A 24,962-nucleotide genomic window follows, 5' to 3' on the forward strand; every position below is an offset into this window, starting at 1 on the left:
AGTGAATCTTTGTAATGAGCGCAGGGTAGAAAAGAGATGAGTGAAGTGGGTAATGGTTGGCTCATCGGGGGTCTGGAGTGCCATGGCAGATGCTGTAGAATTAGTCTTATTGTCAATGAGGAGGCATCAGGAGTCTCTTTTTCTCTCTCTATCTTTTTTTCACAAGAGTATGATTTCATGGCTTTTAGGTAATTTTTTTCTTTTATTTAGATAGACAGAGAGAGGGAAGAGACACCACAGTACTGGACTTCCCCCTAGTTCCATAGCACCTCTTGTGTGGTGCCTGGATCCAGATTGGGACTTTGCACATGGCAAGGCACAGGTCCTTCCAGACAAGTTATCCCTGTGCATTAGGAATTTTATTTATTTTTTATCAGAGCACTGCTTAGCTCTCTGGCTTATAGTGGTGTGGGGTTTTGGAGGCTCAGGCATATGAGTCTCTTTGTATAATCATTATGTTATTTTCACCCAGGAACCCACTTTTAAATGTTACTATCATCCCAGCTGGATAGATCACCTGCCATGCATGATTCAAGGTCCCCCCCCCCCCCCAGTAGCACCAGGGGAAGCATCAGTGCTATGGTGTCTCTTACTCTATCTCTATTTTTTTCTCTCTCAAAAAAAGTTCTCCCAGAGCATCTCCCAGTGAAGCCTTAGGGAAGATGATTATGATGATGATGGTGATGATGATGATGATGATAATGGTGATGTTACTGTCACATCTGGGAGACAGGGTGTGAGGAAAGAAACAGAAGGAGAAAGGGAATAAAAAAAAGACACCAAAGAGAAGGTGCTCATTAATCCAAAATTGCAAAGCACAGGGACTAGAACTTGTGGCATTGAAGAAAACAGATCTGGAGAAGATAGTCCATGGTGGAGGTGAGAAGAGAGCAGAGAGGAACTCTTAAGTCACACCCATTAAGAGGGGGCTTGGGAATGCCCATGTCCAGTGGAGAAGCAATTACAGAAGCCAGACCTCCCACCTTCTGCACCCCATAATGATCCTGGGTCCATACTCCCAGGGGGATAAAGAATAGGAAAGCTATCAAAGGAGGGGATGGGATATGGAACTCTGGTGGTGGGAACTGTGTGTAATTGCATCCCTGTTGTCTTATAATCTTGTCAATAATTTTTAAATAAAAGTCAAAAAAAAAAAAAAGAGAGAAAGAGAGAGGGCTTAGGGGCTAGGTGATGGTGCACATGGTAGAGAACACATGTTACCTGGCACAAGGACCCTGGTTCAAACTCCCATTCCCCATCTGCTGGGGGGAAGCTTCATGAGTAGTGGATTAGTACTACAGGTGTCTCTGTTTATCTTCCCCTCTGTAGCTTCCATCTCTCATTCAATTTCTGTCTTGGTCCAATAAACAGATAAATAAATAAATAAATAAATAAATAAATAAATAAATAAATAAGAGAGAGAGAGAAAGGGCTCAGGGAAGCCCTGGCCAGGCCACCCATACATAAGACACCCAGATCACTTGGCAAAGTCAATCCAGGGCCCCAGCAGTCATGAGAGGAACCATGTTCTGTAGCCAGGCCCCTGGGAAACCTTTGTTCTGAGGTTGGGAGTGGGATCCAGAGCCTGCAGTCTGCTCAGGTGTGGGTCATTAGGAGCCATCATTTAACTGCCCTGGCTTTGCTCTCCAGACCTCATTAGTGGCCAGGCAGCAGACGTGGTGGCTCTGGAGCTAGCCCTATACCCTCTGGCCTGGCAGCAGCTTCAGTCAAGGCCCTGGGGCGGGCAAGGGAACCTGATGTTACAATAAGGCCAGGGGAGGGAAGGCCTTGGTCTCAGGGGTGGCCTATGTATGTTTGTGTCTTGAGAGGCAGTGGTGTGAAGTGGCTGTGTGGTTAAGTTGGGTCACGTGCAGGTGCCCAGATGCATGCAAACATCTCTTCCTGGTGAGCATGGCCATGCCAGTCAGCTGTGAGCATGGCTAATGGGAGCTCTTTGAGCACAAGATGTCTGGTGTCTCCTGATGAGATCAGAAACTTTTTTAATTTGACAAGACAGATTGGAAGGTGAAGGGGAGATAGAGAGGAAGACAGAACACCTGTAGCACTGCTTCGCAGCTTGTGAAGCTTCCCTGCTGCAGGTGGGGAGCAGGGCTCAAACTCAGATACTTAATTATATGAGAGCTCAGCTGGGTGTGGCACTGCCTGGCCCCTCAGAAACTTTTTTTTTTTATTTAAAGATTTATTCATGAAGGAGAGAGAAGCAAAGCTTCACTCTGGCATATGAATTTTATAAGGTATGGAACTCAGGACCTCATGCTTAGGAACCCAGTACTTTGTCCACAGTGGTGTGCACACACACACACACACACACACACACACACTGCTTTGTCCACAGTGCTGTACACACAACACCTTCAAGATTGGGCCACTGTTTGGCCCTGAGTCAGGAAGGCTCATTTTTCTGTAACCTGTCTCTCTTTACACATGTTCAGTATTACCTTCTAAGTCTGGGACCATTCTTAAAATCTTGGGACTCTGATGATTATTTCAAATGCCAACTAGGCCCATTTTATTTGAGGCTTCAGTTTTTTTAGTCAGTCCACTTAGATCCTGCTGGTTCTCTGGGCAGGAGCCACTTCCTTAGCAGATTCCAGTGGTTAGTGGGAATTGTTATAAAGGGCAGTGTGTAATCCCTAGGCTTTACAAAAGAACATTGGAAAGAACATGAAAAACCTCAGGAGTCATATGGACTGGTTTTAAGGCCTGGTTCTACCATGGTCTGTGTCCATTTGGGCAAGCCATTCACCCTGCTTGTGACTTGGTTTACCTACCTCTCAAGAGACAAGAGTCAAAAACGTTGATGCAAGGAGCTAAAATGGGACAGGATAGAAAAGAACATACACCCTGGAGACCTAGGATCTAATCCCAGTGCATTATTACCTTCCCAGTGGCAGCAGGTTACGGGAACTTTGTTTTAGCTCTGCTGCCTGACCCCTCCTGCCTCCTTTTTCCAAGGGGCTTGATTTTATCTTCTTGTTCCTTTTCCAATGGACAAGCTTGGCATTTTTGGTGTGCCTCTCAGGACTATATGTACCAGGAAGAAAGAATTTGGGCGAACTGAGGCTGTGTATCCTAGTCAGCACAGGGAAGGCATGTTCTGGGATAGAGTGTCTGACCTGTGAATATGAGGTGAGTTTGAGTCTAGTATTGCATGTGTCAGAGTAATGCTCTGATTCTCTATCCAGTCCTTAGTCATAAATAGATAAGCTAATTATTAATAGTTTATTAGTTTTAAAGATATGTTTTTAGGACTAAATATAGTTTTAAAAAATTTTCTTAACTTATTTTTGATAGAAACTGAGAGGGGAATGGGAGATAGAAGAGAGAGAAAGAAAAACACCTGCAGTACTGTTTCGCCCCTAGTGAAGTTTCGCCTTGCAGGTGGGGACTGGAGGCTTGAACTTGGGTCCTTGTGCTCAACCAGGTGTGCCACCACCTGGTCAATTATCAATAACTCAAAAGATTTTTTAAAAGTGATCTGGTAAATGGTGCAATGGATAAAATGTTGGAATCTCAAACATGAGGTCCCGAGTTTGATCCCTGGCATCACATGTGCTAAAGTGATGCTCTGGTTCTCTTAAAAGGTCTATTAAAAAAAAAATGTCCATGTCCAGCAGAGACACAGCTACAGAAGCCAGAACTCCCACCTTCTGCATCCCAAAAAGAATTTTGGTCCATACTCCAGAGGGATAAAGAATAGGGGAAGAAAACCAGATGTCTCTGTACCCCCAGTCCACCAGGACCCAAAGAATTTGCCACTAGGTATCTTGTTTTTCTACCAGCAGTGAAGGGGGTTGGGGGTGGTAAATCTGGAAAACACCAGAGAAAGCCAAGCATTATTTCTCTTATCTGAGAGAGAAGAGAAGAGAAAAAAAAAAAAAGACATGCAGAAGCAGTAATGGGTGTAAGGGTGAACTAGAAAGGTAGTGAAAGGAGCCAGGCGGTGCCGCAGTGGGTTAAGCGCACATGGTGCCAAGTGCAAGGACTGGAGTTAAGGATCCTTGTTCGAGCCCCCGGCTCCCCATCTGCAGGGGAGTCACTTCATGGGTGGTGAAGCAGGTCTGCAGGTGTCTATCTTTCTCTCCCCCTCTCTGTCTTCCCTGCCTCTCTTGATTTCTCTATCAATTCTCTATCTATTTCTCTGTCTCTATCAATTTCTCTATCTATTGTTGGATTTGTCCTATCCAACAATAATGACAGCAATAGCAACAATGATGTTGATAAACAAGGGCAATAAAAGGGGAAAAAAAAGAAAAGAAAAAAAGAAAGAAAGGTAGTGAAGACTAGATCATTGAAAAAATGGGGGGAAACATAGGTAGGTAGATAGACAAATAGATAGATACAGACAATTATAGAGTCAGCCCACATCAATGACCTCGGAAGAACTACTGCAGTTTCTGTTGGAGGGGATGGGGACGCAGAACTCTAGTGGTAGGAACCATATGGAATGATACCCCTGTTACAATTTTGTAAATCAGTATTAAATTTCTAATAAAAAACAAAAAAAGGGAATAAGACTGCTTGCCAAGGCATCGGGACCCCACCACAGGAACCGTTCATGGGCAGGTGCTGAGCACAGGTGATGCTGGGGACACCTGCGTTTGCCAGTAGGTTAAAAGGTCCTACCCCATGGTCCTTGGAGCCTCAAGATTCTGTGACTTGGTAGTTCCTGGAGCACCTGTTCTGTTTTCCTGCTGGTGAGTGCTTCCCCTCTAAGTGGCAGCTGTGTGGGTGGGTCACGCTTCCTTCTCATGAGGGTTCCAAGAAGGATGTCTGAGAAGCTGGGGAGCACTAACTGGGACCCAGCTCATTCAATGGCATAGCAGCATGGAACACATCCCCCTACTTTTACTCCCCCCTGACAAAAAAAAATGGTACTTCTATTCAGTCCCCTCCTAAAGGAAGGGCTGACCCCCAGAACAGAACTTCAAAGCCATTTGAGTTGTGTGTCTCATGAATGAAAACTAGATGTCTTGGAACATTGTTAACGATTATCTGTCCTGGACATTTGGTCCGCCAGTGGTCACAGACAAGGTCCAGTCAAGCCCTGGCTGTGTCTTCCTTTCCTGCCTGCTCCTTCCTACAAGTCCTGGACCATCTGGTCCCAGCCCCCCAACCCCCATCCCCTTGATATCAGTTTTCCTGAGGATTAAAAAAAAGCCCTCTTTTGCCTTCACAGTTGTCTAACTGTGTGTGACGGTGGGGAGGGGGTAGATCAAGCATGAAGCTGCCCCTAGCTAGAAAGCGAGTAGAATCAATAGGTGGTGTTGATTTTTCTCTGACTGACAACTCTTTGCCTGGAGCCTTCTTTTCTTTCAGCCTTAATGTGTCTTCTGGCAGGTTTCCTTGTTTTGAGTGATTACTCAGCGGAGACCAGGCGGGCCTCGCAGAATACCCGCTCCCCTTTCTTCTCCCCTTCCTTGGGCTCCTGACCTCAGCCCAGTGCTCTCGGGGAAATCTGCCGGCAGGAAAGAAATTGGTGTAGGCTAGCTGTGAATTCCCCCTCCCTTCTCTCTCTTTGCTATCAAGGTTGTCACTGGATTTTGGTGCCTGCTCCCCTCTATTCCTTATAACTTTTTTTTTTAAATAAAGGATGAGATAGAGAGAGATGATAGGCGAGAAAGAGAAGATGAGAGAGATATTTGTAGCATTGCTCCACATTCATGAAGCTTTCCCCTTAATGGTAGGCACTGGGGATTCGTAGCACATGTGCTCTACTGGGTGGGTGAGCCACCACTAAATTCCATGGACATAAACTCTTTGCCCTACCTAGTCTCCAGATTTCTTCACAGGAGAAACCTCAGGTTTGAGCTGAGAAGTTGTCTGTTTTTTCTATGGATCCCTAAGCAGGAGTTCTGGGTAAAGAGGTTCCTTACCATGGGCACTGATGGGTGACAGGTAACCACTTTATTTATTTACTTCTTTTTGTTTTATTTTACTTGATAGGACAGAGAGAAGTTGAGAGGGGAGGGCAGATAGAGAGGGAAAGAGTGTGAAGCATCCCCCTGCAGGTGAGGAGCAGGGGCTCGAATCTGGAACTTGGCGCCTGGTAACGTGTGCCAACAACTTCTGCAGCGTCCTGGGAAGATCACTGATACTATTCCCCACCCTCCCAGGGGTGAGGTTTGGGAAGCCATTTGAGAGGCTGTTCTCTAACTTAGGAACTCTTCTGGGAGAATATTCTGGCTGTTGAGTCCTAGCCTTCTTTTAAAATGCTGTTGGAAATGCAGTGGGTTAAAAAGTTATGTGCCTTGCTATGTGCATGGCCCAGGTTTGAGTCCTGGCTTCACATGGGAGCTGCTGGGGTCTCTCTCCCTCCCTCCCTCCCCCCCTCTCTGTGTGAGTGATGAAAGCAGCGTGGAGTCCTGAAACCTCACATGCAGAAGGCCCAGGCAACTGAATCAATCAGAAACTAGTAATTAGCCAGAATGTTGTGCAAGAGGAAGGCAGGTAAGAGGTCCACTTGGCAAAGCCCCAGATTGTTCTGGAAGTTTCTGGAATTGGAGGAATACAGTGCTGGGCTGTACCCACAGTGTTACTTGATCAGCACTGCCAAGATTCTCCCTGAGTGAGGTGGGCAGCTGGCAGAGGAAGTCTCTCAGAAAGTACCTGATTTGACAGTGAGCTGGGATTGTGCCTCTTCAGCCTGGAATGAAGCTCAGGGCTCTGGCGTTTGACATCTTGTTTGGGCACTGAGATGGGGAGAGGGTTGCTTGCCTTTGGAGAAGGAAGGAAGAAGACCACATCCTAGGAACTGGAGCCTGAGCGGCTGGGAGCTCTTTCTGGATTGGAGCATCAAATATTTGGGGAATGGAGGGAACAGAGAAGCAACCAGACCAGGGATTGGGGTCCTGTGCAGGTTTCTAATAGGCTGCTGTGGACCTCATCTCTTCTCAGTTCTCATTTCTTGATTTCAGAATGAGACTGTGTGGGCCAGCAGCACAGCTCCCTCAGACAGTGCACCTGCTTTGGGATACACATAGCCCATGTTAGAATTCAGTTTCCGGTACATTGGCGGAAGCTTTGGTGCTTGGTGTCTTCACTGTCTCGGTTGTTTCTTTTCTTTTCTTCTCTTTTCTCTTCCTCCTCCTCCTTCTCTTCCTCTTCCTTCTTCTTCTCCTACTTCTTTTTCTCCTTCTCCTTCTCCTCCTCCTCCTTCTCCTTCTTCTTCTTCTCCTCACCTCCCCCTTTCATTCTTCTCCTTCCTTCTGTTCCTCCTCCTCCTTTTTTTTTTTTTTTTTTTTTGCCTCCAGGGTTATTGCTAGGGCTCAGTGCCTCCATTACGAACCCATTGCTCCTGGCATCCATTTTTTTCCCCCATTGTTGTTTTTGTTGGTTAGGACAGAGAGAAATTGAGACAGGAGGTGAAGATAGAGAGCGGGGAAGAAAGATAGACACCTGCAGACTTGCTTCACTGCCTGTGAAGTGACCCCTCCCCCACAGGTGTGGAGCTGGGAGCTGGAGCCGGGATCCTTGCACGGGTCCTTGTGCTTTGCACTATGTGCACTTAACCCACTGTGCTACCGCCCAGTCTCCTCTGTCTCTCTTGTTTCTACCTGAAAAAGTCAACCTGGAATGATGAAGCCCTGGTGAAAGTAAATAAATAAATAGCCAAAAATAAAATGATAGTCTGGCTAGGTGGCCTCACCCATTCCTATTCTGTACTTAGAACCTATGCTATGTCTTCAGTTGATGCTCTCTGAACTTTCACACACACACACACACACACACCTGAAGCAGTGTCTTTCCCTCAGAAGTAACCTTTGCCCAATATGGGCCACGGAGCTGGGTGAAGGGGACCTGACATTGTTAAGAGCAAAGAGCTTACCAGGACACGTTGAAGGGCTGTCTGACCTCAGGGGAGAGGGGATGGGATTATTCATGACATGTTTCTTCCTGGCTGGAACATTTGAGCTTTAACCAAATAACACTGGCCTGCCTGGCAGTCAGAAGGTCCAGTGACATATCTCTCCAAATTGGGTTCTCCTGCACTTGCCAGAGGTCTCTTCCCGCCTCCCAGGGGCTTCCCAGGCAGGAGAATGTCTGCAGGAGACTCTGAAGCTGGATGCCTTTCAGGGTGTCATATTCCCCTTCAGTGATTCAGCCCTGAGTGGTGGTTCTAGATGCCTGACCACTGGACTATATCCCCCAAGTAGATTTATTTTCACCAGAAAGCTTCCCTGCACTCATGCAAACAGGTAGCCATGGTGAGGTTGAGGGCAAAACTGGCGGGCCTACCAAAGATCACATAATAAAAAGTGAGAATCTAAACTCAACAGTTCTCTCTGTGAAATAGTGGGACTTTTCTCCTCTTGGGAATGAGATGAGGATGAATGAATCATAGATGGTTACAGAGAACTTCTGGAAAGACCAGCGGGAAATAAATCAAAATTGCAGAGTCAGTGTTATTTTGATCTAAATACAGTAGAAATCTGTATTTGAACTCCCCTGCTTCCTTGGGAGGCAGAAAGATACTTTTAAAAATTGTGTAAAATTCTGTGGGAGTTAAATATATAAATGAATGTAGAAGACAAATAAAATCATAGTTCCCTGTATGGCTATAGATAATAAACTTTCCAGTATGTAAATTAGCTTTGAAAAGGTAGTATGTTACCATGGCACAAAGCAAACAACAAAAGTTTATAAGAAGAGTAGAGTTAAGGGAGTCGGGCGGTAGCGCAGCTGGTTAAGCACAAGTGGCACTAAGCACAAGGACCAGCAGAAGGATCCCGGTTCGAGCCCTGGCTCCCCACCTGCAGGGGAGTCGCTTCACAGGTGGTGAAGCAGGTCTGCAGGTGTCTGTCTTTCTCTCCCCCTCTCTGTCTTCCCCTCCTCTCTCCATTTCTCTCTGTCCTATCCAACAACAATGACATCAATAATAACTACAACAATAAAACAAGGGCAACAAAAGTAATAAATAAATAAAATAAAATAAAAAAAGAAGAGTAGAGTTAAAAATCAGAGGGAAGAACTGTGTGGTGACAGAAACTGTAGAGCATGCAACTTACCATGTACAAGGACCCAGGTTCAAGGTTTTGGTCTTCACGGGGAGGGGGCACTTCCAAGGGCAGTAAAACACATATCTCTCTTTTTGGCTCCTTCTTCCTTCTTCATTTCTTTTTGTATCCATGGGAAAAAAATGTCACCAAAGTTGGTGGCAACTTAAAAAACATAGATAAGAGGAAACAGTTGATCATTTTCAAGTCACTTTTCCATACATGAGCTTACCTTTATTTTTTTTAAGTTTCCTTTTCTTCCCCTCCCTTTCTTTCCCTTTCCCTTCCTCTTCCTCTTCCTCTTTCTCTCTTTCCTTTCTTTCCCAACAGGGCTTCTTAGGGCTACCCACCTGCATGATTCCAATGTTTCCAGCTCAATCCTTTTTTTTTTTTTTTCTCCTTCCATCTTCCTTTCAATTACAAATGGAAACAGAAAAGGAGAAAAGCACAGAGGAAGCAAAAAGCAGAGAGAAGGAGAGATAACACACCACTACTTTATTACTTGGGAAGCTTCTCTAGTGCCTGGTGCTCCCACATGGTGGCCGTGGGCTGAGACCCAGGCGCTCTACATGGTAAAACACGCTGTAGTTGGTGAGCTATCTCCCGGGTTCCATGAGCTCATTTTTTTGTTATGCTTCCCAACAACTCTGGGTATGGGGAGGGGGGGTTACAGATAGTATTATTACCTCTCTTTAGGTGGAAGAAAATGAAGCTCAGAGAGATTCAGTGATTGTCCCCAGATCACATAGCAAAGCTAGGAGTTAAACACAGGACAGCCTGGGCAATCATCAGGAATCAAGCATCCCAGCAGACCCTTCTCATTTCTCTTAATTGACAGGTCATGTCTGTTGAGAAGCAGTCATGCTGTGGGACTGAGTTTGGGCTTGTACGAGTTCCTTAGGGCTGCCATAACAAATTAGGGTGGATGGAAGTGTTTTTAAAGAATAGAAATTTCTTCTCATAATCCAGGAAGTCAGAAGTCCAGAATCAAGGTAGGGTTGTTTCCCCCTCTAGAAACTCCGAGGGAAGATCTCTTTATTTATTTTCTAGTTTGTGGTGGCTCCCAGCCATCCTGGGGGAAGGGGCTTATAACTTCAACTTTACTTCTGTTTTCACATGATCTTCTTCCCTGTGTGTCTGTTTGTTCTTTTCTTGTAAGGGCACCAGTTGTTGGGTTTAGAGTTTACCCTAATCTTGTATAACCAGATTATATTGGGCTGCATATATGGTTATTTTGTCTTTTTATAGAGGTTTTTTTTTTTAAGTCTTATTTATTGATTGATTCTATTTGATGGGGCAGAGATATTGAGAGGGGAAGAAGATCGTAGAGAGAGAGAGACAGAGACAAAGAGACATCTGCAACACTGTTCATCAAGGCATCCCCTTCACGTGGGTCCCAGGGGCTTGAACCCAGGCCTTTATACATGTTAACACGTACACTTAACCAGGTGCACCACCATCCGGCCCCTTATGATTACTTTCTGAGGTTATAGGTAGATGTTAGTTTGGGGAAAGCACCGATAAACTCATTAGAAGTTTCTAGAATGAACTTTATGTGGAAAGAATCATGCCTCTAGGTCATTTAACCAGCTGATACGTTTGGGAAAATTAGATGCTTGCGTCCATAGACCTGACATAATGAATAACGGTGCCTACTTCACTAGGTGCAAGGAAGGTGGACTCAGAGGTCCTTAGGATAGTATCTGGCACTTGACTGTCAGTACTGGGGATCCCTGAGGCAGATTTTGTAGATGGCAGTAGAGGAAGGTGGCCGTTGGAGGGATGAGGAACTTTCAACTGCACAAGAAAAAACAGCTTGCAGAAGTGGCCACTTCAGTTCGAATCTTGGAAATGAAAGCACTTTTAGCCCCAGTGCCTGATGTGGCAGAGAGAGTTCTAGACATGAGATGACACACTCCTCACCCCACCCCTCAGGTGGGGCGCTGGGTCTACATCAAGGGGCTGGCTTCTGACAGGTACTGGGAAGCAAGGGGCAGCTCAAACTATAGCTGGTGGCTCTGCTAGTTAGCAGCTGGGGATGGGGATGTGTTATGAGGCCTAATGTCTAACAGCACAGGCTGTGTTTGTGAATGGGAGCACAGAAAACTGACATCTGAGAGGTACAACACCGAGAACACCTGAATAGGATGTCTGTCTTCCTGCCACACCAGGAAGAGACAGATGCAGTCAGCTCCCCTCTAAGTGCCTTAGGATTCAGGTCCTGAGGGTGCGGGCAGAGAAGGGAGAGAAGTCCTCCAGAAGTCTCTGGCTCTCCAGTGACTTGTCCTCTTCTCCCCAACCCTTTGGCCTGCAGTTCATCTGAAGCTCTTAAGGAAAAAAAAAAAAAAGAACCTTTTATAAGCTGTTTGTTGAACACTAGGCATAATGTCTGCATTCACTGTCGAGAGAGAGTCACTTAGGAGGAATCACGCTTGGGGTAGGTTAGAATACTGATAAAAACAGTCCAGGAGGGCCAGCCAGATAGCTCACTTGGATTGTGCACTGCTTTGCCTTCTGCGAGACTCATGTTGAAGCCTGGTCTCCCCTGCATTGAAGGAAGATTTGGTGCTGTGGTTTCTTTCACTCTCTGCCTCTTGGTCTCTGAGTAAATCATTGTTGTCATCATCACCATCAGGACAAGCCCACATATTAGACAGGGCTCCTAGGCTGAGTAACTGCCTTTCCAGATTGGCCCTGTGAATGAAATTTCTCACCCACAGGGCCTGGCTCCTCCCTTTAAACACTGCTCAGTACTTTTGGATGCTCTTCCTAATGAGCCGTGGCGTGCGTGCTGTGTTAGGGATGGTTTCACAGCAAACCCTCAACCCAAAACAAATGAGCTTTGTGGCTGTTATTTATATAGCATCTCCCCCACCCAGCACACCCATCCGCAGAAGACAGAAACTGGTTGCTGCTGTTTACATAACACCTGACGAGATACCTCCTTACCTGCCAATTTATCGGGACCTTCAGGTGTTGAGACGTTTTTGTGCTCTGAATGCTCTAGCTCTTTCATTTCCCCTCTGCCTGTGGTTGTCACATCAGTCCTCCTGTGCCATGACAGGAATGGATGCTATGTTGCCATTGCTCTGGCAAATCCAGGATGAGCCTCCTTGACTTTGCTAGCTCTGTGCCAAGGCAGAGCTCACTGGTGAGGCATGAGCCAGGATGTGGTTGCCCTCTGTTTGATCCCAGGGGAAAGGACTCTCCTTGGGATAAGAGACTAGGGACAAGTGAAACTAGTCTTCAGGTCAACTCTCCTGACCCTCTCTCAGTACCAGGCACACCTACTGGGAGGCTGGGTGCTCTGAGGACTGTCCTACAGGACTCTAAGCCAGAGCCACTGCCCCTCAGCTCTGGGACACTACCACTCTGACTTGGTTTCAGCAGGAAGAGGAATACTATGCCTGAGGATGCTAGGGTTGGTTGGAAAATATCTGTGATTTCTGGATCCAGGAACTTGATAACCAGCCAGAAAGTATAGGTGGGCTGAGTGGCAGGGGTGCTTTTGGGTCCTGAAGGAGGTGCCCTGGAATGTGGTTTGGACACCTGCTTCCTGCTCAGCCCCATTTCTGCTGTGTCTTGTGTCTTCTTCATTCAATCTTTACTCATTACTTGGGCAGTCTGTCAATCTCCTCTGGGTCCTGGGCTGTTTGCCTCTCCTTTGGGGTTCACTTGATCCAGGGAGCAGAAGTTGGGGAGGTTATTATGCCTCTCCCAAAGAAGCAGACACTAGAGACAGGGAGGAAGGCATTTACATTTACTTTAATTCCCCTGCACCACAGGCTAAGTGTCCTAAGGTGTTTGAAGTCTCTGCCCCGTGCGCTGTGCCCTGTGCCCTGTGCTCTGTGCCCTGTGCCTTGTGCTCCATGTGTCTAAGGCTCCTGAGGATTTGGAAGAGGAGACTGGAGTCCAGACTGAACCTTAGGAGTAGGGAATACACTTCACCCACCATGTTCCCCCTGAGCTCTGCAGAGAGGGGAGACCCTGGAAAAGAGAGAAGAGGCCAGCTTTGAGCTAGGCACAGTTCCCCCGCCCCCAACTTGTTGGATTTATTTATTTAATACCACCAGGATTATCTCTTGGTAACTGCATGATGAATCCATCTGTCCTGGTCTCAGTGCCCCGCCCCCCTTTTTTTCTTCTTATGAAGACAGAAATAAGGAAGGAGAGGGGAAGATGGAGAGAGTGGTGGCAGGGTAGGGGTGCCTGTGGCACTGCTCTACCAATTTATGAAGCTCCCCTACCACCATCCACAGATGGGGACTGGGAACTCAGATGGGGACTGGGAACCCAGGTCCTTGCACATGGTAGCATGTGTATTCCACCACCTATGCCACTACCAGCCCCCTTTCTGTGAGTTTTCTGAGACTGGTATTTTGGAGAAATCACTGCTGAATTCCTGTCTGGGGCATCTCTCTCTCTCTCTCTCTCGTCCTCTTGCTCTCACTCCCCCCCCACCTCGTCCTCTCGCTCTCACTCCCCAAACTTTTTGTACCTAGAATACTCTTGGGAGGAAAAGGGAGACAGTAAGTGCTCCCCTGGACCCAGAAAAGCAATCTGTCACATGGAAAGGAGAGCCCAGAATCAGGGTGTGTGGCACTATACCTGTCCCAAGGAGCTCTTGCCCCAAATCACAGATATCTCTAGACCTCAGTTTCCTCCCTTCAAGCGTGGGCACTGACTGAGCTTGTTAATGGTGAGCTTCCTCCTTCTGCCATTCTGCAGCCATCAGACTATTTTTTTCTTTAGCAGAGCTCCCCTGGTTCCTTGTCCGGAAGGGCTAGGCCTCCTGGGCCAGACAGGGACCTTCGTCTCTCCCCTTCACTACTCTGGGAGTTTGAGGAAAGGAAGAGAGGAGGTCCTATCCCTTTTATTTTCCGGGCCCTTTAACCACCTGCCCCACCAACCAGATGTTTTTTTCCTCCACCAACCAGATCTTTACAGCCTGTACCCACCGGCATTTCCCATGGGCCAGTTTCTTATTGAGGTGGCCAGATACCTTGGCTGACTCGGGATAACTGCAGCTTATTCAAGTTGCGCGGGCGTAATAATTAATCACCTTCTTTTTCTTTTCTTTTTTTTTTTTTTTATCTCAAAGGTACCCTTGTTTGGGAATGTCATTACAGTTGCCTTCAGTATCAGGGAATTAGTTTCCACAGGCTGCCCAAATCTACGCATGTCAGGTCCCTTCTTCTTCTTCTTCTTCTAGTGTTTGCCCTTCTTCCGTAGCCAGTCAACAGCGTCAGGTTGAGCCTGATGTAAAGTTTCGAGACCTCCTTTGAATCTGGAGAGGTGGCAGTCGTTGACTATGTGGGTCATAGTCTGTCTGTAGCCGCAGGGGCAGTTCGGGTCGTCTCTGGCTCCCCAGCGATGGAACATAGCGGCGCACCGGCCATGGCCTGTTCGATAGCGATTGAGGAGGGCCCAATCATAACGTGCTAGGTCAAAGTCAGGTCCCTTATATAAATTGCCAAAGGGGCCAGACGGTGGTGCACTGGATTAAGTGCACATGTTACAGTGTGAGAGGACCCAGGTTCAAGCTCCTGGTCCCCACCTGCAGGGAGAAAGCTTCACAAGTGATGAAGCAGGGCTGCAGGTGTCTCTCTGCCTCTCTCCCTCTCTATCCCCCCCTCAATTTCTCTCTGTTTCTATTCAGTAAATAAATAATATGTATGTCATTCCCATGGCCTCTCTTGAACTTGAAGTCATCTTCAGATGGTCTTCTTTTCCTCCCTCCCTCTTTCTCTCCTTCTCTCCTTCTCTTTCTTCTTTTTGCCACCAGAGTTATTGTTGGGACTCTGCTCCTGTATGAATCCAGCATGAGGCTTACTTTCCTTAAAAAAAAAAAAATTAAAAAAATTCTTATAGGGCCTGGTTGGTGGTTTACCTGGTTGAGTGTACATGTTGGAATGCGCAAGGACCCAGGTTTGAGATTTTGAGCTCTCAGTCTCCACTTGCAGGGGACAAGCTTTGAGAGTGGTGAAGCAGTGTTGCCAAGTGTCTCTCTGCCTCTTTCCCTCTCTATCTCCCCCTCCCCTCTCAATTTCTGACTGTCTCTGCAAATAAAGATAATAAAAAAAATTTTGAAAGATTCTTTTTTCAGAGAGAGGGTGTAGACAGAGAAGGAGAGAGACAGAAAGGAGGAGAGACACCACAGTATCACTCCACCCCTTTGGGTAGTAACCCAAAGCACAAACCAATGAGTGCTCTGCCCAGTGAGCCACCTCCCAGCTCCTGCCAGATCACCTAGTACAAGGTGAGTGTCATGCAGCTGGTTATCACCCTCCTCTCCTCTCCTCTCCTCTCCTCTCCTCTCCTCTCCTCTCCTCTCCTCTCCTCTCCTCTCCTCTCCTCTCCTCTCCTCTCCTCTCCTCTCTTCTGTCTCTCTCTCTCTCTCTCTCTCTTTTCCTTCTTTTTATTCGATTGGACAGAAATTGAGAGGGGAAGAGGAGAGATGGAGAAAGACAGAGAGCCACCTGAAGGCCAGCTTCACTGCTTATGAAGCGTCCCCCCCCCCAACAGGTGGGGAGCAGGGTTGGGGTGGGGCTCAAACCCAGGTGCTTGTTCCTGGTAACTAACATGTGTGCTTAACCAGGTTTGCCACTGCCTGAATTCCTCTCTATCTCTCTTTAAAAAAAAAAATTTTTTTTCAAATGCAAATTTTTGCATGATCATTTAATTATGTATGTATGTATTTTTAAATTTTTATTTATAAAAAGGAAACACTGACAAAAATCATAGGATAAGAGGGGTACAACTCCACACAATTCCCACCACCAGACCTCCGTATCCTATTCCGTCCCCTGATAACTTTTCTATTCTTTATCCCTCTGGGAGTATGGACCCAGGGTCATTGTGGGATGCAGAAGGTGGAAGGTCTGGCTTCTGTAATTGCTTCCCCACTGAACATGGGCATTGACAGGTCGATCCATACTCCCAGCCTGTCTCTCTCTTTCCCTAGGGGGCGGGGCTCTGGGGAAGCGGGGCTCCAGGACACATTGGTGGGGTTATCTACCCAGGGAGGTCCAGTTGGCATCATGGTAGCATCTGGAACCTGGTGGTTGAAAAAAGAGTTACTATATAGAGCCAAACAAACTGTTGACCAATCATGGACCTAAAGGCTGGAATAGTGCAAACAAAGATTTGGGGGTCTCCGTTTTGTAGATAGTTAGTAGTCCTATTTTAGTTATATTCCAAAGGACCCATGACTGTGCTAGTTTTTTTTTTTTTTCCTGAATTTGACATCTGATATGCTGGTGGTTCCAAGTTATTGTCTGGGGAGATGATGTTATGGCTGTAAAAAAGAATAATCGATTTTTTTAACTGAAAACTGTTGGGCATTAACTAGATCTGTAGCCTATCTCCATCTCACTAAAAGCAGTTAAAAAAGCAGAATTCATACTCATATCCTTTAAAAAAAAAAAAAAAGAACGCCAACTAACTAACGCCAAGCAGCTCTATTATAAAAGAGAGTGGAGGACTTGGAATTGCAATGTTTGGTTTTCTTTTGGGAGCTCATATTCTTTGATTATTTTGTGTTTTATTTACATTTATGCTTATTTGTATTTCATTATTATATTTATTTCTCTATTGGATAGATACAGCCATAAATCAAGAGGGAAGGGGGTGATAGGGAGAGACATCTGCAGCGCTGCCAAGTTTTTCCCTTGCAGGTGTGGACCAGGGGGTCGAAGCTTGCACACTGTAACATGTACACTCAACCAAGTGCATCACCACCCAGTTCCTCTACCATATCTCTTAACAGAACCTCTAATGCAGGTGAGGACTGGAGGTTTGAACCTTAACACTCATTCTTAAATTCCACAGCCTATAGGATCAAAGAGTGTTTTTACCCTGTTAGCAAAGATCCTGTTTTTGCTTTCTTTCATGAGATGCTTGGTTATCTAGTTTTTCCATCTGTTTCTCTGAAGATTTTTATATAACGACTTATTTTTCTAATGCCTTTGTAAAGATACTGCTTGGGGTTCCTCTTTTATTGCTTCTCTGTAATTCATTCTAAGTCTCACTATTCTCTGTAATCAGAGGACTCACTAGCTCATTTCCACCATTCCTATCAGATCCTTCTTACATTCCTGTAGCAATTCTAGGACGTATAAATGACTGGCTCTTGGCCAGTTGGTGCCTTATATCCGCATAGCCTGTCTAGGTAATTGGCAGATTGGAGGCACCATTAGTATAAGGAAGTCAGGAAGAAGAGATGGTCTTGAAGAGAATGTGGGTTGGCGATGGGTGTAGGGTTTCCTGTTCTCATTTTAGCCGCAGAAAGATGGCCAAGCCTTGTGGGGAGCCTAAGGAAGTTTAATTTGTGAGCAAAAGAAAGAAAGAAAAGAAAATTAAACAAAATAAGTAATGGTCTTGGGTGACAGAAAGGGAAATGAAACTTCAGGAATATATCTAAGCATAAGAAGGAGGTGGGAGGGTATTTATCTGAGGATTTCTCTTTTTCCCTTTAATTTTTTATTATCTTTATTTATTTATTGAATAGAGACAGCCAGAAATCGAGAGGGAAGTGATAGAGAGAAAGAGAGACATCTGCAAAGCTTTCCCCCTGCAGGTAGGTACGAGGGCTTGAACCTGGGTCCTGGCACATTGTAATGTGTACTCAACCAGGTGTGCCACTGTCCGGCCCCGAAGATTTCTGAGAAAGACCTAGACCACACTTACTTGTGATCTCAGGTTTGGAGTTTCCAGCTCCCAGTTCCCTTTGGTGTACTAGCAAAAGGATAAGCAGAAGTGCTATTCTGCTCTCAGAGAAGGTTAAGTTGTTGCTTAAAAAACAAGGGTAAATTAAAGAAACACTGGCTTGTTTGTTGATTTGCTTAGTTTTAGTTGAGGGTCCAGCTGTGATAGGGAGCTGTGATCACGAGGGCCTGCTGTGAATGTAGCCTCATCCCTGGGAAGAGGACAGGGATTGGAGGGAGAAAAGGAGGCGCACAGAGTGGGGAGCTTTTCTGGCTCCCCAGTGTTGCCTGGCCTGGACTCTCTGAGCTAAGGACCAACAGGCCTGCGTATTAGACCGAACTCTATCCCCACAGCTGGGAAATCCAGACTCAGGGAACTCCAAACCAGATTTTGTGGTCACACTGTTAGAACCCAGGACCCAATTCTTCCAGCTGCTGCGTCCTGCTGCTTCTCTGCCTTGCCTACCACAGGCCAGGTGGCATTGCAAGCTATGAACCTGCCCCCTGGGGTTTAGCAAGGTGGATGGAGGCGGTGGTGGGGAGAGGAAGTGGTGATCAGTCCCAGGCTGCTCCTGGGCTGGCTCAGCATCTCCTAGATGTGGCATGGTGGGGGGTTGCATACATACCCAGCAGGCACAGGGATATCAACCTTAAAGGGCTAATCACCTATCCAAACATTGCTGGTAATCTGCATCCCTAAAATAAACCCTTGAAAGATGGAAAGATGTTAGTAATTTCTGGCCATATGTGCCTCCTCCTCCCTTACTCTCCCCACCTCAGAAAAGAAAGTGAGCCAAAATGGCAAGAAAAAGAGAGTCTAATGCGGAACACATTTCCATCATTCGAGATCCCTCCTTCCCCTTCGCTGCAACCCTCCACCCCACCCCACCGCACCCCCACTCAACCTATGTAAACTAAATTCTTTTACACGGTCATGGCAAAGGAACATTAATTTTTTGATTTGAGTTGTGATTAAAAGCAGCACAATCAAAAGAGTGAAATAGTTTCCACTGAAGCAATAGCACTTAAAAACCAATCATGTTATGGCGGGAGAGAACATGGTCTTTGGGGTTGGAAATGGGTTCTCTTCCCCCCCCCCCGACCGCCGCCTCTTTTGTCTAGTATTATATTTTATTTAATTTTTTAATTTTAAATTTTACATGCTATGAGTACATTTAACAATAATTAGATATAGAACTAATTTAGAGGTTCCGTTCTTTTGATCATCTAATTTTTAGATGTCATTATAGAATTTCTACTACTGAATTAGTAAGAGTGAATCAGTACTTTTTTGTTTTCTGATACCTAATTTTTATTTTAATTTATTTATTTATAAGAACACCTTTATTTTTAATTACCTTTATTTATTTATTGAATAGAGACAGCCAGAAATAGAGAGGGGAGGGGGAGATAGAGAGGGAGAGAGACAGAGAAACACTTGCAGCCCTGCTTTACTACTCGCAAAGCTTTCCCCCTGCAGATGGGAACCTGGGGCTCGAACCCAGATTCTTGTGCATTATAATCAGGTGCGTCACCACCTGGCCCCAGTACCTGTTCTTTATATCATTGGGAGAAGGTTAATGGTTTACAGTACAGTTGTTGACACATGCATAAAATTTTTCTTCTCGCCATGACAGGTGTTTGCAAAACACTCTCACTTCCAACTTAGATCCTTTTCTACCATGATGCACCAGAACCCCAAAGCCTTCTCTCCCCTGGTCAGCACCTATCCTTGGCTCTTAGGTGGAGTCCAGCATGAAGTGGGTCCTCATTAAATGGTGCTCACTTTAGTGTCAAGAAAGGCTCCGCCCACACTGTAAGCTTGAGTCAGCTTTCTTTTCTCCTGCTGATACAATTGCAGTGTTTGTTTCCCAGCCTTAGACTTTGGGAAATAATTTAGAGTTGATTCATCTAGCTTCTTGCGACCAAGAAGTACTCTTTACATTTCTTTCACTTCCAGCCCCCAGTGTCCTGGTTTGCAGAGGGGAGGCTTGGCTTGGCTTGGGGTCTGGGCATCTAGTCTTCTTTACTCAAGACTCTGCTCATTCAGGGAGTCAAATCTGAACACGTGGACTCTTCTTTTAAGTAAAGCACTGTGTACAAAATCTGTAAGCTAACAATGAAACTGAACAATAGAAGCTGAACCAGATGTGGGCCTATTGGGGATTGTTTGGAGTGAGGTCCTAGAGGGGTAATTTCTGTTCCATTCTCTTTGCTCTGCTCCCCATTGCTGGTCCCTACTCTGTCCACAGTGGGCTGGGAGGAAGCCATACTCAGAAGCACTGAGCGGTGGCTTCTTTAGGCACAGAAGTAAGGAAGAAACTTATTGGTGTGAAGGGGTGTGGATCTTAACTCACTCACATGTGCTGGGAAGATCAGCTCATGATATCAGTGTTAATCTTTCATGCTTTTATGCTTAGTGCCCAGTTGCTGAACTTTCTGCTGCCCTTGGAAGTGAAAAACTTCTTAAGAGATACCAGACTTTGGGTATTATGTAGAGTTAAGTAGGTGTCCAGGTTTGGAGCTCTGTAAGAAGAAACCATTGCAAACATGGTTTTTTAATTTGCTAAGTTTTGACACATTCACATGTAATTTGTTCCTAGGATTTTCCACTTCCTTCTTATTTTTGGATCAACCAAAGGTGTGTTTTCCAAGCAACTGAATGCCAGATAATAAAGCCTTCACATAAAGTAGTTTATCTGTTTGCCAGAGTAGCATTTTTCAGCTAGGAGGATGTGTTTTATGACTTCCTAAGGCAAATTGCATTCAAGTGTCCCTGAAAGTGGGTAGAGTCTGAGCTTTTCTGTTTCTCTGTCTTTCTCTCTCTCTCATGTCTTCTGTTGTTGTTACCAGGACCTCACCATTGTAGGATGACACTTTTTAGAGAGAGAGAGGGAGGGGGAAACTCCATAGCATTTGAAGTTTCCTCCAATGTGGTAGAGGTCAGTCTTGAACCTGGGACATTTACATGGCAAAGCAAGCACTATCCAAATGAGCTGTCTTGCTGGCCCTCTTCGTACTTTCTTCATCCATTTAACCAAAGCCCTAAAATGCTGGTAGATTAGGAAGAATTTTGTAACTATAGTGTTGGTCTGGACTGCATGGTGATTGAAAGTAGATGTGCAGACATAGGTTTAAGTTTAGGATTAAAGATTTGGGGCAAAGTGAACTCGACCCCTTCGACTTTTCTCCTCTGTTAGGTGGAGGAATAATTGTACTTTCCTCCTGGTCTGGCTAGGATTAATAGAGACAGCTCATGGAAGACTTAGTATATTTTCTGGCATACTGTCTACTTGTATAATTGCTGGCTACTGTTTGTTTGTTTAGATTCAAGCCTTTCTTCATGGTCTTCTGGTGTAGGCTGAATTGTTATGAATTTTGAATTCAGAAAAATCCAGAGGGTGTCCACTTGTTCTGGTGACTAGTATTGAGAACATGATGTTTCTGATCTATCTCTCCCTCTCTCTCTTTCTCTCAAAATATTATTTATTTATTTATTTATTATTGGATAGAGACAGAAAGAAATTGAGAATAGAGGGGGAGATAAGGAGAGAGACAGAGAGACACCTGCAGCCCTGCTTCACCACTTAATGAAGCTTTTCCTCTGCAGGTAGGGACCAGGGGCTTGAATCCAGGTCCTTGTGCACTGTAATGTGTATACTTAACTAGGTGCACCACCACCTGGCCCCACTCTCTTTCTCTTGGTAGAGAGAGACTCTGGCTCAGCTCTGGCTTTTTGTGGTGCTGGAGATTGAACCTGGGACCTCAGTGCTTTGAGCATGAAAGCCTTTTGCATAGCCTTGTGCTATCTTCCCAGTTCCTCCAACTATTCCTTTTAGGCTGTCTTAGAAGTCATAATTTTTGAGCCAGTTCACCAAGTCTGCTTTCTCTATTCTTTGCTTTCTTGGACCCTGAGTTAACATTACTTTTTTAACATGTAGACCAGACACTTTAATAACAACTACCTGGGTTCCATTAGAGATAAATTCATATGGAAATAGCCATATGGATTTAGCTAGTAAGCTGTGAGCACACTAAACCTATAGCATCAAGGTTAGTAGGAATCGGGAAGTCAGAGCAGAGACTGGCTCTATATAGGACAGCTTGGTGTCTAGAACATCCATAACTCACTAGCGACAGTGATAGAGGGGACTTTAGCAGCCCTGCTGTCACTGGCTGGGATCTGTGGTTTCTCCCACACTGAATTGGGACAGTAATGTTTGTTGTATTTGACTAAGGTGATTTGAAGCATTTTTTAACTTTTTACTTTTTTTTTTTACACAGATTCTGTCTTGTTTATGAAATTTAGTTGTTAAGGAATTTGGGTACTTGAGCTGTTAAAAAGTTAAACCACTAGCATTCTGGTATGGTGTTTTTTTTCCCCCTTGAACTCAGGGTAAGTTTTTTTTTTTTTCTTCCAGGGTTATTGCTGGGGGACACTATAAATTCATTGTTCCTGGCAGCCATTTTTTTCTTTTCTTCTTTTTCTTCTTCCTAGCTTATTCAATAGGACAGAGAGAAATTGAGAGAGGAGAGCGAGATAGGAAGAAAGAAAGAAAGGAAGGAAGAAAGAAAGGAAGAAGAAAGAAAAAGAAAGAGTGATATAGACACCTGTAGACCTGTTTCATTGCTTGTAAAGAGTCCGCACTGAGACTGGGGAGTGAGGGCTTGCTCAGATCCTTGGTTTAGTACTATGTGTACTTGAACCAAGGTCCTTGGCTTAGTACTATCTGTGCCTAACCGGGTGCACCACCACCCAGCCCCCCCCCCCCCCCCGTGTAATTTTTTTATTTGTATGATGAAATAACATCAGATATACAAATCATTGGATTACATGATCTCTTTGTTTTAAAGCATTATATGAAATTCTGAGCCCCTGAATATTTAATTTTATTTCCAGAGCTTTGCGGGGATTTGTGCCTGCAAGATTCCAGTGGACATCGTCCCCTTCAGTGACAGATAGAAACAGAGAGGGAAAAAGACAGGGAGCGAGTAGAAGAGACACAACATACTGCACATAAAATTCTGCCCCCTATGCATGTGTCCTCACTTGGCTTTGGATACTTGAACCTGGGGGCTTGCTTGTGACAAAATTCTCTACTGAGTGAGTTATTTCCCAGCCCTAAGTCACTGAAATTTTAAGAGAAATATGATTTGCTTTTAAGATTTTACTTGACTTTCATGGCTCCTCGTGTCAACTACTGAGATACGATCAGTTCTGATTTCCATGAACTTGCAAAAAAAAAAAAAAAAAGTCCAAACAAAATAGAAGCAAGCAAACTGTAACATGTGTGAGAACTCTGGTGGTTATCTTCAGGAATTTGGAGGGTGGGGGTACGGAACTTTGGTGGTGGGTATGGTGTGGAACTATACATTGTAATCTTATAATCTTGTAACAAACTATTAAAAACATATATTATATATATATATATATATATATATATATATATATGTTAAGCACACAAACCTTTAAAAAAAAAGAAATTTAGTTGTATCGTCTGCCCAAGCGTTGATTCATTTACCCCAGTCTGTAAAAGTGCTTCCAAGAATACTCCAGGGACAGGGAGCTGGGGCATCATGGGACTTATAAGAGTGGGTTTATGATTCTCTTGTGCCTACTTGCTAATAAAAATCTGTGCATGCAACAGGAAGAAAAAAGAGAGTGATACGACCAGACTCTACAAAACAAGGGAAGCAGAGTCAGTACATAAAGACAAAATAAGGCTTTAAGTCTTACCTATGGAATTCCTCTTCCTTTTATTTGCTCTTCACCTTTTGTTCACCCCTGTTTGGCCACACATTTCAGCTCTTTTGATGAAAGGCGACATTCTACAATGCAGTCTTTCAGGCTGAAAAAATAGCTCACTTGGATAGTGTGCTGTTTTGCTATGTGTGTCACCCAGGTTTGAGGCTGGTCCCCACCACATTGAAGGAAGTTTTGGTGCTGTGGTCTCTTTCTCTCCTTACTTCTCTGCATCTATCTAAAATAAAACAAAACAAATAATAAAATGCTATCTCCCTCCCTCCTCTGCCTTTCAATTCTAGCTCTGAGAATGAAAATCAAAGAAGTGAAAAAAGATAATGGTGACAAGAAGATCATCCCCAAGAAAAAGAAGCCCCTCAAGCTGGGACCTATTAAGAAGAAGGAGCTGAAGAAACTTGTCCTGTATCTGAAGAATGGGGCGGACTGCCCCTGCCACCAGCTGGATAACCTCAGCCACCATTTCCTCATCATGGGCCGGAAGGTGAAGAACCAGTACCTGCTGACGGCGATCCACAAGTGGGACAAGAAAAACAAGGAATTCAAGAACTTCATGAAGAAGATGAAAAATCATGAATGTCCTACTTTTCAGTCTGTCTTTAAGTGATTCTCTTGGGCCAGAGGGCGGGAGTGAGTTGGGGGAGTATGTGTATGTGTCTGGAGGAGGGGGGGCACTGGGTGAGGGAGTGGGCTGAGCAGAGCACCCCAGACCCTGGTTGATGGAGGATGCTGTCGTCCATGGACCTCGCTCCTGCAGCACCCACCCAACCCACTCCTCCCTCCACAGCCAACCCCACTATAGCCAATATTTAAAACCGCATGCCCAGGTAAGGAAAACCATTTAGATTAGGAAGCCCTTTATGATTTACAGTGTGGAACAGCACGCTGCCAAGTCAAAGGAGATGTAGCACCATTCCACCCAGAAGCATTCACTAAGCCAGAATGGTTTGCCAGTAAAAAGCAGATTGGGGAAAAAGAGAGCAACAAAAGAGTCAGTTCTGCAACTTTCCCCCTCTTATCCCTTCCTTTCCCTTTCCCTTTCCCTGTGAATCCATGGGTGCATGCATCCCTTCAAAGGCTGGCAGTTCTAATTATTGGTAGAACATCTTCCAGTGCCAGACTAATGTCTCTGTCAGTTTTTCAGCACACACACACACACACACACATTTTTTTTTTTCCTTTGCAGAGGGCAAGGAAAGCCACAAGTGTCCTCATCCAGGGGAGGAGTTTCAAAAGCAAACCGTCTCTCAAGTTTTCTCCAAGTGTCCTAAGCTATTTCTCAATGCCTCTGTGATCAATACTAATCCATTCACTTAAGCAACTTTTATTTATCTTTCAATGTTAAGGAAATAATTCTAAAAGGAAAAAAATTTTTTTTTCTTATCCCACCTAGCCTAATTCTTTTTTCCAATTCCTTATTTTTATCTTTTGATTCTTTTGATCATTGCTGGGACTTCATCACTCTGGGTGTACTTTTTC

At 45.0% G+C, this 24,962-nt stretch overlaps 1 protein-coding gene across 1 annotated transcript in view; it reads left to right on the forward strand.

The window, feature by feature from the left end:
• Window positions 1-24,501, forward strand: part of SFRP1 (secreted frizzled related protein 1) — a 51,275-nt gene extending 26,774 nt beyond the window's left edge. The window contains exon 3 of the mRNA XM_007516727.3: window positions 23,768-24,501. Within this exon, the coding sequence (XP_007516789.1) occupies window positions 23,768-24,090 (323 nt within the window). The 3' untranslated portion in view covers window positions 24,091-24,501. The remainder of the gene's footprint in view (window positions 1-23,767) is intronic.
• Window positions 24,502-24,962: the final 461 nt, after the last annotated feature.

This window comes from Erinaceus europaeus, chromosome 2 (assembly GCF_950295315.1).
Source record: "Erinaceus europaeus chromosome 2, mEriEur2.1, whole genome shotgun sequence".
Classification (NCBI taxonomy): domain Eukaryota; kingdom Metazoa; phylum Chordata; class Mammalia; order Eulipotyphla; family Erinaceidae; genus Erinaceus; species Erinaceus europaeus.